The sequence below is a fragment of the Arvicanthis niloticus genome, chromosome 1 (genome assembly GCF_011762505.2).
Source record: "Arvicanthis niloticus isolate mArvNil1 chromosome 1, mArvNil1.pat.X, whole genome shotgun sequence".
Lineage (NCBI taxonomy): Eukaryota > Metazoa > Chordata > Mammalia > Rodentia > Muridae > Arvicanthis > Arvicanthis niloticus.
This window is the reverse complement of record NC_047658.1, coordinates 113,136,316-113,154,008: the sequence shown is the minus strand read 5'-3', so window position 1 is coordinate 113,154,008 and position 17,693 is coordinate 113,136,316. Positions and strand designations below refer to the sequence as shown.

The 17,693-nt window shown below is 39.7% G+C and overlaps 1 protein-coding gene across 1 annotated transcript in view; it reads left to right on the top strand.

Annotated features, from left to right (window-relative positions):
* The window catches only part of Top6bl (TOP6B like initiator of meiotic double strand breaks), a 72,730-nt gene that overhangs the window by 15,399 nt on the left and 39,638 nt on the right, over positions 1–17,693 (top strand). Inside the window, 1 exon segment of the mRNA XM_034518363.2 lies at positions 12,996–13,105. Coding sequence (XP_034374254.2) covers positions 12,996–13,105 — 110 coding nt within the window.

The window sequence follows — 17,693 nt, the reverse complement described above, 5'->3', positions numbered from 1 at the left end:
TGCCTGCAAAGAAAGCACCAGTAGAATGGAAGTGTTATTGCAATTGTAAAAATGAGGCTAATTAAGACAACACAGGAGACGCTCTTTCAGTGACTGTGATTTATGTCATTTACACTGGCTATTGTTTTTTACTGTAAAACTTTAGAAACTTTAGAAAAGGAAAAATAGCAGGAAGAGTGATCTTTCAAAAATGTTGCATCAAATCTTCATTCGAGACTTTAAAATGCAGAGGATCAGTGATTGTGACGGCATGTTCACAGAGCTACCCAGCCAAGAAACCCATCAACTATGACGTGCTCAGGTCTTTGACAAAAAAAAATGGGGAGAGGGGGTGCTGGGCCACATAATACCATGAACCCACTCAAAGGGAACATGGCCTGAGAATTGGATGGGTACAAATTCAATTTTCTTTTCAAGCCTTCACCTGCCTCTATACAACCTCAACAGTCAGATTCACCAAATGTGACTTAAGCTGCTGCCTATGATCCAGTGGAACAGGGAGGCAAGTATATTGCATACAGCTGAATGGAGGCAGGTTATTACAGATAAAGAGGAAGCAGGGTTATTATATACAGGTGACCAAGTAGGAGTAGTCTGTAGGGGAACAGTCTTCAGGCTGTAAATACAGTGGAGAGAGCTATGGTGGACATTTTCTATACATACTATCAATATTTGCACTAAGACCAGAAAAAGGCTTGCCACTTATCTGAACCTGCCCCAACCTCAGAAAGACTTTGACATTTTCCTATGGGTCCAAGGCTGTGTTGATGTCAACAGAAAACATTCACTCAGGGCCCCTCTGTCCTCTACAATACTTTAAACTTAAGTTTTTCGTGGTTTTGAACACTGAACACTCTTAAGGGTAGAGTGCGAGATCAGAGGTTGAAGTCTGGCCCTCCACTGAACTTGAAGCTCATCACCAATTGGCAGGACTGACTGGCCAGCAGACTCTCAGGATCCCTCTCATCTTCCTGAACCATCTCCAGCCTGTCTGTGGCTTTGACAGTGTTCACCTAAAAATCCTGGCTGAGGTTTGCTGTTGAGGTTTAAATTTTAGGAAAATTTGTCCATGCTTTTAAAGCATTTTTTTCTGTCTTATTCTCCTTCTGGGACTTCTAGTATATATAGTTAAGACAGGTTGGTGTTTTCCTAAAGGTGCTTAAGACTTTATTCGTTTTTTTCTACAAAATTTAAAACATTTTTCTCATTATTATCCCACCTGGTTCCCTCCCTCTGTCCACCTCTGATGACTATTTTATTTCTCCTTCTGAGTGAGATTCAAATATCTTCTCTTGGGTCCTACTTATTATTTAGCTTCTTTGGGTCTGTGGATTGAAGAATTCATATCCTGTACTTTATGGCTAATATCCACTTATGAGTATATACCATGCATGTCCTTTTGGGTCTGGGTTGCCTCACTCTGGATATTTTCTAGTTGCATCCATTTGCCTGCAAAATTCATAATGTCCTTGTTTTTAATAGCTGCATCGTATTTCATTGTGTAAATGAACCACATTTTCTGTATCCATTCTTCAGTTAAGGGACATCTAGGTTGTTTGCAGTTTCTGGCTGTTACTACTCTTCACTGGGTGAGATAATACAGCTTTAGGGAAAAGATGATATCTTACAATGTTGCTTAGTCCGGCCTCAAACTCCTGGATTTGACAGTCTTCCTACTTTAACCTGAGTGGCTGGGTTTACAGATGTATTACACTGTGCCCTGCTTTGGGTTGTTTTTCTTTTTCACCAGTCTTTAGTGAGTTCAGTGGCTCTTCTTTCATGTCTACATTGCTGATGAACCAATCTAGTAAGTTCGACTTTTCAGTTACAGAATTCCCATGTAGTTTTCTTTTTTTTTTCCCATGTGAATGATACTTGGTTATTACTAAATTTTTATTACATTTGTTTGTGTATGCATTATGTATGTGTGTTTGTGTGTGTGAGTATATGGGTGTTCCGGCCCGAGCTGCCCCACACTTGGGGGCCAAAATGTCCTGGACTGCTCTGCTGCTCTGGTCCGCGGGTCAGGGTCTAGCAAGAGAGAGAGAGTGTGGGGGGGGGCAGGGAAGGAGGGAAAGAGACTTGAAGAATGGAAGACAAACCAGAGTGTGTAGTCAAGTCTGGTTTACTGTCTCCCATTCACTATATTGACTCCCTCTTATTGTCTCCTTTATTGTCTCTCTTGCAAGGAAATCCTGGGTATTTATAAGCACAAGCAGGGGAACACAGCTGAAGACACTTTACCACGTGCACTTTGCAGGCATGGATATCACATGTGCCTTGCAGCTGGGGTCACTAAACAGCAAAACAAAATATGTGGGATAAACAAGATATTTATCAGAGTGTGCTTCAGTTGTTGTAGGCTGTTGAAAAACAAGTCTCTTATCAGGGTATGTGGCTCAAGATGGCTGCAAAGATGATAGCCGCTTTCTGCTAAAAGTCAGCTCCCAACATATGGGCATGTGTGTACTATAGTGTGTTGTAGTGATTATTTTAAAAACCTGCTGGTCAAGCCGACTATCTAAGCTGCAGCGTCTCTGCCTAGCTCAGCCGCCATGTTGTGTGGCCAGAAAGCATGTGCATGCCACAGCTAGAAACGGCTAGCCAGAAACACTAGCCCTGCCACCCATGAGACACCAGTGTGGGAGATGGCTCTGCCAATTTTCCAAGCTGTCCCTGCAAGGCTGGGCATTGCCCAGACCATCCTGCCAACCACACAGGCTCAGTACAGATCTAATCTAATGCTTAGATTATCCAAAGGCTTATATATTTAGTAATGATCAATAACAAGATGCCCTTACAATCAGAGGTGTAACCCAATACCCAACCTAGATATACCAACTACCTTTGACTGCTACAGACAAGCGAACATCAGCCTCCATGTCCCCCTCTCTCGTTCTCCATCTCCCCTTAGCTCTTCCTCTTCCTTCTTCTCCTTCTTTACTCCTCCTCTTCCTCTCCTTACTCTTCCCATCTTAGCTCCTCCTACAATAGTGTGCATGGAGATCGGATGTTGACATATATTTTTCTCAACCTACTTTAATAAGGGTTCAACCTCTCCTCTAGCCCACCACCCACCAAAGGTAGTGGAAAAAGAAAAGTTATTAGGACACAGGGGAAGTAGACCTTTTTAGAAATAGTTGTTTGGGGGCTAGTCCAATCTTTGTTGTTGGGATATCAGCAGTCCAGCCTTCTAGCAAAACACCAACACAAATCAGCAGGGGCAGGCCAGTCCATTCAGCAATCACCACTCACAATTCAGCAGCTGCAGGCCAGTCCACTCAGCAGATACCACACAAGAAACAGCAAGAGCAGTTCAATCCAGAAGAAACCACAATGCTCACCAACTAGCCTGGGTTAGAGAAGCAGCAAGAAGCTGCAGGAACCTTATGAGAAGTTCTCTGGCAAGTTTCTATCAAGTCTCACCAGTAAAAACAGTGCAATGTGAGGTAAACCATGCATGCTGTCAGCAAAGAGTAGTGAAGTGAAGCAGAGCAGACTAATATTCCTGCTCCCACTGTCCCTGGGGTTATGTTTATATTCCTTCTAAATATCACGTGTCCTTTCACATGTCTGCTATAACAAACAAACCATCCTTTCACCTATGTCTGCTTTAACAAAACATCCTTTCACTTGTGTACCCCGGAAAAACATCATTTGACATAACTGATTTTCCAAAGAAACCAGAAGTTTCCACTTCAGAGTATAATTTACAGGAGTCAGTTCTTTTTCTACTTCATGGGTTCTGAGGATCCAAGTCAAGCTGTCAGACTTGGCAGCAAGCATCATTATCTACTGAGCATCTTGCTAGCTTTCATATTTATTTATATCAAAGCTCTGGGGAACTCTTAAAGACACACACACACATACACACACATGTTTCAGCTTTGTGTTATATGTTGTTCTTATGTACTTTGTCTCAGTAAACCTTTATTTTATGAGCCAGCATCCTTCCAGTTTCCAAGATCCTTTTGCCCCCAGTTTGACTTGGGAAGGCAACGCCTGAAGTATCGAGTCATGTACAGTCAGGGTGCAGCGTCTGGGGCTCTTTTAGCTTATTTTTCATACAGCTTGTCATGCTGGCTTAGGAAGAATTCTCCTCTGAACACAAAGATTATGCACTTTCCACTGAATTTTCTCTCCAAATCATGCACTAGTTTTCCGAGAAGATTTGTGTTGGTGAGCTGGAATAAAAAATGATAGCTTTCTGACCACTACCAGATGTGAAAACCTTGGTTGCTGTGATGTTGAACTCCTTCTGCTGGGCCTTGAGGTCCAGATCTGTCTCTAGTTAATCATCTGGGAGATACCCAACTTAGACTTGTCTGTGTTCTCACTTGGTAGGGCTCATGATCTTGGTGCTTGAGCATGGCTCCGTCTTTAGAATGCTGCCTTAGGAAAGCTCCATTTGATTGTTCTATAATGTTCATGTCTCTGCTGACATTCCCTATATCAGTTCATTCCCCATTTTGATTATTTGAGAGGATTTATTTTTATGTTTCCTTCTGCTGATGTAAAGTAATTAAGGAACCAAAAGAAAAGTAGGAAATCATGAAAAGAAGGAAAAGTAAGAATTCAGTTGTTTTGGTGAAGTTTCTCCACCAGAATAAGACAGGATCCTCAAAAGTGCAGTCATGGGACAGACAAGTCTGTTAGTGTGTCACTTGAAAAGAAGTGACAGAAGTCAGGTAATCATGGCACACACCTTTAATTCTAGCACTCAGGAGGCAGAGGCAGGTGGAGCTCTGATTTTGAGGCAGCCTGGTCTACAGAGTGAGTGCCAGGATAGCCAGAGCTACACAGAGAAACCCTGTATCAAAAAACCAAAAGCATTCTTTGTTTTTGCTCCTGAGTCCATGCATTAATTAAGCTAACATTTAATTGGAACTATCTTTTATAAATGAACACATCTATAATAGAAGCTTTAACATCTGCCCTGAATTTAGTATCTGCTGTGCATGACTGTCTTCTGAGGCAAGAACTGCTATCTTGGACAGTCTACCTGCCTTAGGGTTTTGATTGCTGTGAATAGATACCATAACCAACTCTTATAAAGGCAGCTCTTATAAAGGACAACGTTTAATTGGAGCTGGCTTACAGTTTCAAAGGTTTAGTCCATTATCATCATGGTGGCAAGCATCCAAGCAGACTGGAGGAGCCAAGAATTCTACACCGTGATCCAAAGGCAGCCAGGTGGAGACAGTCCCACACTGGGTGGAGCTTAAGCACTAGGAGACCTCAAAGCCCACCCTCACAGTGACACACTTCCTTCAACAGGGCCACATCTCCTAATAGTGCCACTCCGAATGGGCCAAGCATTCAAACCCATGAGTCTATGGGGGCCATTCCTATTCAAACCACCACATCACTTGTGCCCCTTGAAAAAGGATTATCTGTCACAGATGTGCACGTTGACTGTTTACACCTCCTCATAGAGGAGCCAGAAGGGTCTCACTAGCCCCTTGGACAGAACTGTGCCTTAACTGCATGAAGTCTTAGGGAGGGGCTAGAGTATAGAGGAAGGGAAGACTAGAGGGGAAGAGCCTCCATTCCTGCTGGGTAAAGTCTTTCCAGAAGCACCCACACTCCTGCAAGTAACCCCTCATCTCTGTTCTATAAAAACCCAATAAACTCATTGGTTCCCCAGAATGAACTTTGGTAGAATCATGGTTCTGCTATTTGGACCTGAGGAGAAGGGGTAGATATTGTGTAGAACAATGGTGTAGTCTCTAATATGGAGACTGGGATAAATATCTGAAGGGGTGTGTGTGTGTGTGTTTACAAGGGGGTTGCAGAAGGAATTTTTATTTTTAATTAGTTTTTTCTAGACAGATTTTCTCTGTGTAGTTTTGTCTGTCCTGGAACTCACTTTGTAGACCAGGCTGGCCACAGAGATCTGCCTGCCTTGCCTTCCCAGTGCTGGGATTAAAGACATGTGTCACCACCTCCATGCAGAGAGAATTTGAACATGATTTGTCCCTAAAGGCTTGTGACAGTGCAGAGATTAGTGAGACATGTAACCTAAGTAAGACTCCTTCTCAGAAGATATATAAATGCTAGGGCCCCAAGAGACAGAGATATTGAGTTGTTGGTCGATCATGGTCATATGCAAAGAAGAAACAAGAAGAAATTAGATATCCTGATGGCAAAGATTAAACCTGCAGGTGGAGATGGTGGTGATCAGAGAATACTCAGCCCCATAGCTGTTGGAGCTATGAGAGTCGTCCAAACAAGTAGTGAAGGAGCTAATTAGGGGCACCAAGTTCTTTGGGGCATGTAATGTCTGCTTTAGTCCCTAGAATTCCAAATGTCACACAATCACAGAAACTATCTACAGCTAGCAAAATTGTGCTCCCGATAGAACATGAGGCAAATCGTAGCTGCTATGGACAATCTGAAGCAGCCCCAACTTCACACCTGGGATTAAAACAAAAACGTTTCTTGTAATATTTCTGTGTTTTTTTTAAAGCAACCAAAATCCCAGAATTCTTACTACAGAGGTCCCTATGAATATTAGGGACTGGGAAACAAAAAGGACAAGTGCCACTGAGGAAACAGGGTGTTGGAAGCGGTGTTTGACCCCCAGTTCTCAGGCTCAGACTGGACTGTGTGTATAGGAGAACTAAGAAACTGATTGAGCAAGGACCATGAGGCTGGTGTGGAGCACTGGCAGCAATGTTGAGCCCTTGGTATGTATGGGCTTTGATTGATCTGTACCCTACCACGCCCTGTTTCTGCTGATCACCTCTTTCTGTCTAAACCAGTGTGTGTGTCTGCGTGTCTTTGTCTCTGTCTTTCTCTCAATCACACATGTCTTGGTTGATCTGAAATTCATGGCAATCCTCTTGCCTCAGGTACTGGTGTTATAGGTGTGTATCACCACTGCTTTCTTTGACTTGTGGTCACTACTATTTTTCTTGTTTATATTTATTTCCTTTGTGCATATTTTATAATTTTGTATTTATTTGGTGTTACATCGGGTCCCACGCTATAGTCCTGGCTGACCTGGAATTCACCAAGTATGCCAGAATGTCCTCAAACCTGAAGAAATGCTCTGACCTCAGCCTCCAGAGTGCTAGGGTTACAGCAGTGGTTCTCAACCTTCCTAATACTGAGACCCTTTAATACAGTTCTCATGTGGTGGTGACCCCAACCATGCAATTATTTCATTGCTACTCTATAACTGTAATTTTGCTGCTACTATGAACTATAATGTAAATATCTGATACTTGATCCCAAGAGGTCTCTACTCACAAGCTGAGAACCACTGGATTACTGGCATGTGCCACCACATTTGACTTTTACAATTTTATTTTAAATTAGGCAATGCACAGTCATATTCTATATCCTGTTATCTTCCTCTTAGGGATATTGATTTTTTATTTTGTCAGACAAGTCACCTTGTCTTTGTTCAGTTTTGCGTTTATGCATTTCAAGTCATAAGTTTAAGGAAAATCAAGACATTTTCCACAGTCATCTGACATATTGTCATTCTATACCTCCATATCCTGTACCTTTATTGCTGGAGAGGTCCCGAGAAATTGTTTTGGTGGGTGTTTATATTGGCACACAATTAAAATTTTCCCATCGACTTTAATCATTAAAGAGCTGTATGAAGAGGTAGTTTAATATTGATAACATCTCATTTTCTCCTTTTATACGACCTGCAAAAGTATCAATTTTCTAAAAATTTATTTTCAAAACAGGGTTTCTCTGTGTAGCCTTGGCTGTCCTGGAACTCACTCTGTAGACCAGGCTGGCCTCTGCCTCCCAAGTGCTGAGACAAAGGTGAGGACCTGACTCTCTTGCCTGATAATATCAATTCTTTTTAAATGTTGTGCTGGTTGGTTTAGTGGCTTAGCATGGGGGCTTGCTAATAGTAAGCATTTTTAACGTTTGTTTTGTGTAAGATGTACATGTAGAAGTCAGAGGACAACTTACCAGAGTCTATATTCTCTCCATTTGAGTTCTGGGAATCAAACTCAAGTCATCAGGCTTGGCTGCAAGTGCCTTTACCTGCTAAGCCATCTCTTTGACCCCTGATAAATATTTAAAATCAATCTCCATTCCCTTCCTCCCCTCCCTTCTCCTCTCCTCTCTTTTCTTCTCTGCTCTTCTCTTCTCCCCCTCTCTTGCTTTCCCTTGACTTTCCCGTCTTCCTAGTCCCCTTTCTTCTTGCCCTCTCTCCTTCCTTCTTTCCTTCCTTCCTTCCTTTTCTCTCTCCTTCCCTCCCCCTTCCTTCTCTGCATGGGCTATAAATTGAACCAAGGACATTATACATGGTAATCAAGTGTTCTTCTGAACTCTTGTTGCCAGATAAGTTTTTTGTTTTTTGTATTTTTGGTTGTGCATTTACCTTTAATGACTGACCCACCTCTCTAGCCCAAGTTTCTTATTTTTTTAAATGGTAGTTACCTATCTTAAAAGTACATATGGAGCTAGGGAAGAGAATCAGTGAGAACCTGAGTTAGAACCCATGTAAAAAGTTATTCTTCCATATCCCTGTCACTATAGGAGATAGAGACGAGACAGGAGGATGTGGGGTTTGCTAGCTGCTAATCTAGCTCCAGATTCAGGGTAAGAACTGGTTCATGAGAATAATGTAGAAAGTATTAGAACAGGACACCTGACACTCTAAGCTGGCCTATGAGCACATGTGTGCCTGCACACACATATTTTTAAAGTCCATACTAAGAATAAGAAGTTGAGGGTGTTGCTCAGTGGTAGAGCATTTGCATAGCATTTGTGAGATTCTGAGTCTATCCACAATACTTCAAAAAAGAGGTGGGGGAGGGAAGAAGGTCCAGAAACAAAGTTACTTTTCTTATTTTTGAAGGTGCAAGTGCCAGATCATGTTTTTGTACTGTTTTGCTAAGAAATCTAACGTCTCTCTTTGTCTCTGCCTCTTATATTATTGTGTTTGTTGACAAGTGAGGTGAGGTGAGGTGGTGAGGGTAGTGTGTGCAGTGGTATAAATACAGAGGCCAGAGTACAAGGTTTTGAAATTGGTTCTCTCCTTCCACCTTCCTGATAGAAGATACAGTCCTGGGGATCAAACTCAGGTTACCAGACTTGCACAGCAAATAACGCCCTTATCACTGAGCTGTTGCTCTGGCCCTAGCTTGTTTTTCTTTAATCCATTTTATTTATATATGGTCCCCATGACTTTTAGGGTTCTTTTTTTAATCTTTGTTATTCTGAGTTTTGTTGTGGTATGTTTAGATATGTGGCTTTTAAAACATTTTATCATATTATTGTATTTTTGTATGTGTGTATCACGACTATTCTCCAAGCCAAGCAACTGCCATCTTGGGGAATTCAGCTGTGTCCTTTGCAAAAGGATTGTCCCAGCTAGGCTTGCTGACTGTTTACACCCCCTCGAAGAGGGGCAGAGAGTGGCCTGAGACTCTCAATTGAATATCCAGATGCTCCCACCATCTATTGTAGGTAATTCTACCTTAATGGCACTCAGCCTCAGGGAAGGGCTGTATTACATAGGTTGAGAAAAACTAAGGGAGAAAGGGCTTCATGTGTGAGGATACAGGGAAGTCTTATCCCTGATGAGTAAAGGCTTTTCCAGGTGTGGCCTGGTGATGGAGGTCAAGAGAACGACTATCTGGAGTCAGTTATCTCCTTCCAATATGGAATCCATGGATTATAACTCCTGTGGTGAGGCTTGCCCTGCAGAACCATCTCACCAGCCCTGTTTTGTTAGAAAATTAGACTTCTTTGTATCTGGTTAGCTTATTCAAATAGTAACTTATAGATGTCTTTGTTTTATAATAATTATGTCAGTACTTCTCTTGGATCTATCTAAATGTCTTTTATTTTCCTTTTTATTGATATAAATTACACATGCCATAATATGCCATTTTGATGCTTTGATGTTCACCAGTTTTTCATATATTTCAATAATTATCTAATTCATTATCTAATCATATGCTCTCAATTATCATCTAATCGTAAGTATCATCTAATTCCAATATTTTCATCACCTAAAAACAAATCCTAAACCCAACAGTAATCATTCTACTTGCCTTCAATCTCTGTGCCTCAGCAACATTAATCCAGTTTTGCCCTATTGATTTGCCTATTTTGAACATTATGGAATATGACACATAGCCTTTTGTGTCTGGTGTTTTACTTAAGCATTGTTTTTTAGGATTTCCTGTGTTACAGTGTGTCTTAATGTTTCTATTGCTGTAACATAACACCATGACAAAAAGCAAGTTGGGGAGGAAGGGGTTTATTTGGCTCACATTTGCATGTCACTGTTATCACTGAAGGAAGTCTGGACAGGATATCAAATGGGGCAGAAACCTGGAGGCAGGAGCTGACACAGAAGTCATAGAGGGATGCTGTTTACTGGCTTGCTCAGCCTGCTTTCTTACCTAACCCAGGACCAACTAGTCCAGGGATGGCACCGCCCACAATGAGCTAGACCTTCCACCATCAATAACTAAATATGAAAATATTTTACAGCCAGATCTTATGGAGGAATTTTCTCAATTAGGGCTCTCTCCATTCAGATAACTATAGTTTGTATGTCAAGTTTACTAGCCAGTGTGTACTTTCTTTTTTATGGTTGAAGTGATATCTTACATTTTGTTAAGCCCAGTACTTATCATTTGGTAGATATTTGAGTTCCATTTTGTGTTATTATGAATAATATTGCTAAAAACATTCATGCCCTAACTTTTGTTTTGTTCTATTCTTATCCAGTTGAACCATTTATAAGTATTTTTAAAGATCTATTTCTATTAAATTTATTCATTTTAATGTGTAAGTGTTTTGTCTATGTGTATTATCTGTATCTCTTGAGTGATTGATGTCTGTGGAGGTCAAAAGAAGGCATTAGAGCCCCAGGAACTGAGTTAACAGATGGTTATGAATCATCATGCAGGTGCTGGGAATTAAATCCAGGCCCAATGCAAAAGCAGTAAGTGCTCTTAACCACTTAGCTATCTCTACAGACTCCCATTTATAAGGTTTTAATTTCAAACATTGTATCCTTTAAATTCCAAGATTTCTAAAAATGTTTTCCTGTTAGTTTTGGTTTAACTTATTACAGTGGATTCTTGTTTTGTGGCTTCTTTTTCTTTGTTAAGGGTATAGATATTTATTTTACAATGTCTCATTATTAACTCTCAGGTACAGTGTTATTTGCTGTGTTATAAGTTTGATGGTATTAAGCTTCATTGCTTGGTAATTTGAGTCAGTTGCCCCTGATCTGTTGAGCTTGAAAACATCTCATGTTGACAACTGGTAGGTCAGAGGTCCTCGGGGTTGCTGAGCTCTATGCAGCCTTGCATGCTTGAATTGTACATGTCTTGCATTGTACTTTACTTGATAGTGACATGCAAAGCTCCTGCATCTCACTATCTGTACTGTATAGTTCTGAGTCCTGTGGCTGCTTACATAACATGGCTAAAGCCTTTGTCACACAGCAGTGAGGTGGCTCCCTGTTTCCTTTGCTCTAGCTATGCCTCAAGTGAGCAGGCAGTGCTTTTTCATGCCCTGGTACACGTGTGGAGGTCCCAGGGCAACTTGTAGAAGTCCATTCTCTTTTTCCACCATGTGGGACCCAGAGATTGAACTCAGGTTGTCAGGCTTAGCAGCAAATAAGCCTTTCTTTTTGTTATCCATTCTGGATTATTACATTTTCTTTTTCCTTTTTTCCCACCATGAATGTGTTTTTATTAAATTTAAAAGCATTTGTTTTATATTGTATGTTTGAACATAAACATGAGATTTCAACATAGGTTCAATTTACCTTGAAATAATATTTCTGATTCTTTCACCTTTATATATTTAACTCTGGCTGTTCTATCTATATCTTGTTTGCTTGCTCATTTCCTTTTTGGTGTGTGGATTGAGATGTTTGGAGTAGACTTTTTAAAAAGTACACAATTTATTTTTTAATGCAATTTATTTTAAGTGGTTATTAAGATTATTTTAAAGAATTTAGAGACATTCACAACCCATTTTCTCCTGCATTGATGTTCCCTTCATTTCTGTACTATCTTACTATTTGAAACAGTTGTCCCTTATTTCATAGAAAAGTAATTGAATCAGAAAAAGGAGGTTTCTCTAAGTAAGGCAGGCAGTCACTGGTGACCTAAAGGCTGATGCAGAGTTCAGTGGCAGGGTCACTGAGCTTCAGGGTGATGTGGCCTTGCTGTCATGTTATTCAGGGCTTTGTGGGCTGAATTACATTGGAAGAGCACAATGACAACAGAATGGTCTCTGTTAAAATGAATGTGTAGGTTTTTATCTTGGGGAAACACTTTTTTAAATAGTTAAAGCATTATTATTTCAAGGTGAATTTAGTGTTATTAGACTTTTAAAGTTGAATTAATGTGTTACAGTGGCTTTATTCTTTATTGATTCTGCAGGGACTGTTTTATTAAAATGGGAAGTTTTTGTTTTGTTTTGGTGTTGTAACTCAGGTACAGGAAATAAAGAAGAAAGATGGTGCACACTATGATATTCTCTTTGTTGTGGATAATCTATGCCCTTCCCAGCTGCTTTGTGGAAAGCTAGCTCTGAGTCAACACATACAAAACACAAAGAAGTTAATTCTTAAATTAAAATTGGTGAGAATTTGACTCTTGCTAAGGGCTACAATCGTTTAAAAAGCACATGCCTGAAACAGCCAGTCTTGAACTTTTCTGTTTTCAGCTCTAAATTAATTTCTTTAATGGACTTGTGTTTATTGAGTAATAAGCTGATTTGTTGAAAAAAATGCAGGACTATCAGCTAGAATGTTGGCACTGGACATGACTTTATGGAAACTGAAATTTCAGATTGGTTTAACTAATCTAAAAAATTAAAAATAGCTATCTTTACTCTAGAAAGTAATTCTAAATGTTGAAACGACTTGCTGATGTATAACCAGTTCCCATAGCTTGCTTTTTGCAGGTAATCTTTCATCAGGTAAAGGCCTTCTTGGCTCCTGGTGCTGTTCTGATTTGTTGGCATTCCTTCTCATATAGAAATAGAACCTGTACTGCCCGGACTCTCTGCAAAGCTGACTCTGGCTTCAGAGGAGGAGGGTCTTTCTCAAGATACATCAGGCATATCACCCTGCCAGATGACTTTTGAGGCAAGTTTTGTTGTGGTTCTATATACTCTGATCATTTGATTTATTTTTACACAATTTTAATTATAGGAAAGAAGACCTGGTTTTATCATAGTTTGAAGGTAAAGTAAAATAAAGAAGCTATGCAGACAGTAAATGATCCAGGATTCTCCAAATCCTGGTGTCTGTGTTCTACTGAGAGACTCATAATTAGTTGACCTTGGAGCCTGTATTAGTCTAAGCTTCTATACAAAATACCATAGACTGGGTAGCTTAAGCTACAAAAATTTGTTTTCTCACAGTTCAGTAGGCTAGAAGTCCAAGATCAAGATGCCATCTGGGTCAGGTGTGATAGTTTGTGCCTGTAATCCCTGTACTTTGGAGGCCAAGGCATCAGTATCAACTGAGCAATGGAGACAGGGTGGTGGATCTTCTAATCAAATAAAACTTGAATTCCAGAGTTAGTGAGATGACTCATAGGAAAAGGCACCTGCCACCACACCTGATGACCTGAGTTTGATCCTGGCATTCTACATTCTATAAGGTGGAGAGTGAGAACCAATAATACAGAATTATCCTCTGACCTCCACATATATGGTGTGATGTGTGCACACATGCACACACACAATAAATAAATGTAATAATAATAAAGTATTTTCAACAAAAATCTCATTTGAACAAATTTTTGTGTAGTTGGCTTATAGATCTCTTTATAGTCCAGATTTATGAGAATAATTTCCTTCTATGTTATCTTTAATGATTTTCTTGTCTCCCATCTTTCCTAAGTTGAAAGTAATAGAGATCTAAAGAATTAGAATAATTTAAACATTCTTTCTAGCACTGGCTTGGTGGCATACATTTGCAATCCCAGCATTTGGAAGGTGGAGGCAAGAGATGATCAGTTCAGAGCCATCCTCAGCACCGTCGGAGGTTCTAGGCTGGCTTGAACTTTATAAGAACTGGTCTCAAAACAAAAACCAAAACCTTCCAGGAAGTTCTGGGAAATATATTTCCATATTTGAATAACTACATATTCCTTGGGGACAGAACATGCACAATATCGGGACAGCTGATAGCCTGGCTGTGCCTTATCTTCTTTATAGGAATGAGAAGTAAACAGTCTGGAGCAATTAATGGTTAGTCAGCTCTGAACTGCTGATGTCAAGAAGCAATGAAAAGGTGATTCCAGTGAACCAAGGAAAGCAATGCTAAGAAACAAGAGCACGTGAGCCAACTGGAGCAAGTAATAACTCGCATGACTAACATTTACAAATACCCAAAGCTCTGACACCTTTATGAAATGGGTAGAGTAAGGATTATCACTCCACTTTACAGATGACAAAATTCAGATTCAGAGAATTGGTCTGACTTTCTTAATGTCATATGAAAGTGGAAGAATTAGATCTTAATTTGTCTGATTCATACAGGTCAATGCTAGTTCAATATTTATTCATTTAGAAGCCAGTGTCTGTTCAAATTAGTCACACTGATGTAGGTCTCATGGGTACACATTCTTAGGATGTGGTGTTTGATTCTAAGGAACTTGGAATATAAAGGAAAGATGCCGGTGTCAAAAAATACTACAAAACAGTGTGATGTGTGTCATAATGAGGAAAGCACTGAGTGTTGCCTCGCACAGAGGAAGGGCCACTAACCCAACCAGAAGGAGTTGGTCTAGAGGTCTTGAGATACTGAAAAGTAGATTTGAATTTAGCTCAGATAAACTCGGGACATAGGAGGTTATGACACTTGAAAGAATATTAAAGTTTCTCTTTTTTTCTATTTTAAAATTGTTTCCCTAAGGAAAAAAATCTATGTATGATTAAATCAAATATTTAGAGTACACATATAATTTGGTTTTTCAAAGAAGCCACTAGTAATACACAGGTGTGTATCTTTTCCAATTAGAGTAAGACATTTTGATTTAAAGCAGGGGTTTTCAACCTGTGGGTCAAAACCCATAGTGGTGTCAAGCAGTACTTTAACAGGGGTCACATATCAGATATTTACATTCTGATTCATAAGAGTAGCAAAATTAAAGTTAGGAAGTAGCAATGAAAATAATTTTATGGTTGGGGATCTCCACAACATGAGGAACTCTATTAAAGGGTTGTAACATTAGGAAGGTTTAGAACCACTTGTTTAAAGTTTTTGGAATCAGTTCTAAAATGTAACTATGGAAATAGTTAAAAATGAGTGGAAATCAAGATCATGGTCTTTGAAGTAGTCATGGAATTAAGACTAAATTGTTGCTTAATATGATTAGCTTTTGTTTTTTATTTATTTATTTATTTACACTCCAGATTTTATTCCCCCTGCCCCCATTCACCCTCCGACTGTTCCACATCCCATACCTCCTTCCACCCCACCTCCAGGAGGATGTCCCCAACCTCACCCTCCACCCAACCAGACCTCTAAACTCCCTGGGGCCTTCAGTCTCTTGAGGGTTAGATGCATCTTCTCTGACTGAACCCAGTCTGCTGTATATGTGTTGGGGGCCACATCCCAGGAATACAAGGTTGGTTCAATATAGGAAAAATCCATTAACTTAATCCACTATATAACAAACTCAAAGGAAAAAAATCACATGAGCATCTCCTTAGATGCAGAAAAAGCATTTGACAAAATACAACACTCCTTCATGTGAAAAGTATCGGAGGGATCAGGAATTCAAGGCCCATACCTAAATATAATAAAAGCAATATACAGCAAACCAACATCCAATATCAAATTAAATAGAGCAATACTTGAAGCAATACCACTAAAATTGTGGACAAGGCAAGGATTATCTTCTTGGAAGGCAAAATATTTTTGGGATGCTGGGGATTGAACCCAAGGCCTCAAGAATGCCGGATGAACACTCACTCACTGAGCCACACTCTTTGCTCCTTGGTCAGACTTGAATGTGAAATTCAGACTCAAAGCACAGAGGGGGTCTGTGAGCTTAGTGACCAGGAGTAAGCCTGTGCTGGAGAGGAGAGGTGAAGTAGTATACCAGGTGGCATTATCCTCAAAGGAGCAAGGACTTCCTTAAAGCATCATTTTTCACATCTCTGTGTCTCTAATACCACATAGCTATTTAAAGGGTATCTAAATGCAGAGAGTGATAAAGATTTCATTGTAGGATTGAAGGTGTGTGTATGTGCTGTCAAGTAGCAAGATTTACACCAAACATCAGTTGAAACACTCATGATAAGACTATACTAAATGATCTATTTAACTTGATCATATGAAAAAAAACTAATCTCTCATTTGTCTCATAATGAGACGTCTCCTGTAGAGGAGACCATGACTCTGATGTTCATATGACCCCACATTTGGCTGAGTAACACATCCTTCCAAAGCAGTATGATCTCATGAAACCTTATCCTTTTTTTGTTTGTTTGTTTGTTTGTTTTTGTTTTTTCTAGACAGGGTTTCTCTGTGTAGCCTTGGCTGTCCTGGAACTCACTCTGTAGACCAGGCTGGCCTCGAACTCAGAAATCCGCCTGCCTCTGCCTCCCAAGTGCTGGGATTAAAGGCGTGCTCCACCACCGCCTGGCGATGAAACCTTATCCTACAAAGATGTTTATCCAGATTTAAATCAAGTGTGGTAGCCAGTGCCTTTAATCCTAACACTTGGAGGGCAGAGGCAGGAAGATCTCTGTGAGTTGTACATACAAATATACAATGGGAAAAAAAGCATCTTCAACAAATGATGTTTGTCAAACTGGATCCATATCTATCACCCTGCATAAAACTCTCAAGTCCAAGTGAATCAAAGACCTCAGCATAAAATTCAGATACACTGATCCTGATAGAAGAGAAAGTGGGGAATAGCCTTGAACACATTGGCACAGGAGACAACTTTCCAAAGAGAACACCAGTAGTGCAGGCACTAAGACCAACAATTAATAAGTAGGATCTCATGAAACTGAAAAGCTTCTGCAACGCAAAGGACACTGTCAATAGGACAAAACAGCAGCCTAAAGAATGGGAAACTTTTTTTCACCACATCTACTCCTGATAATGAGTGAATATTCACAATGCATAAAGAACTTAAGAAACTAAATATTGACAAATCAAATAACCCAATTTAAAAATGGGGTACAGATCTAAACAGAGAATTCTCAAAAAAAAAAAAAAAAAAAAAAAAAAGGAATCTCAAAAAGCCAAGAAACATATAAAGAAATGTTCAACATCCTTAGCTATCAAGGAAATGCAAATTAAAACTACTTTGAGGTTCCATCTTACAGCTGTCAGAATGGCTAAGATCAAAAACACAAGTAACAGCTCATGCTGGTGAGGATGTGGAGCAAGGGGAATATTCCACCATTGCTATGAGAGTGCAAACTTGTAAAAAAAAAAAAAAAAAAAAAAAAAAAAAAAAAAAAAAAAAAAAAAAAAAAAAAAAAAAACTTTGGAAATCAATATGTCAGTTTCTTAGGAAATTAGGAATCAATCTACCTTAAGACACAGCTGGGCACATACCCAAAGGATGCTCTATCCTCAGCTATGTTCAAAGCAGCCATATTCATAACAGCCAGAAACTGGAAACAACCTAGATGTCCCTGAACTGAAAAATGGATAAAGAAAATGTAAGTTTACATAATGGAGTATTACTTTTCTGTTA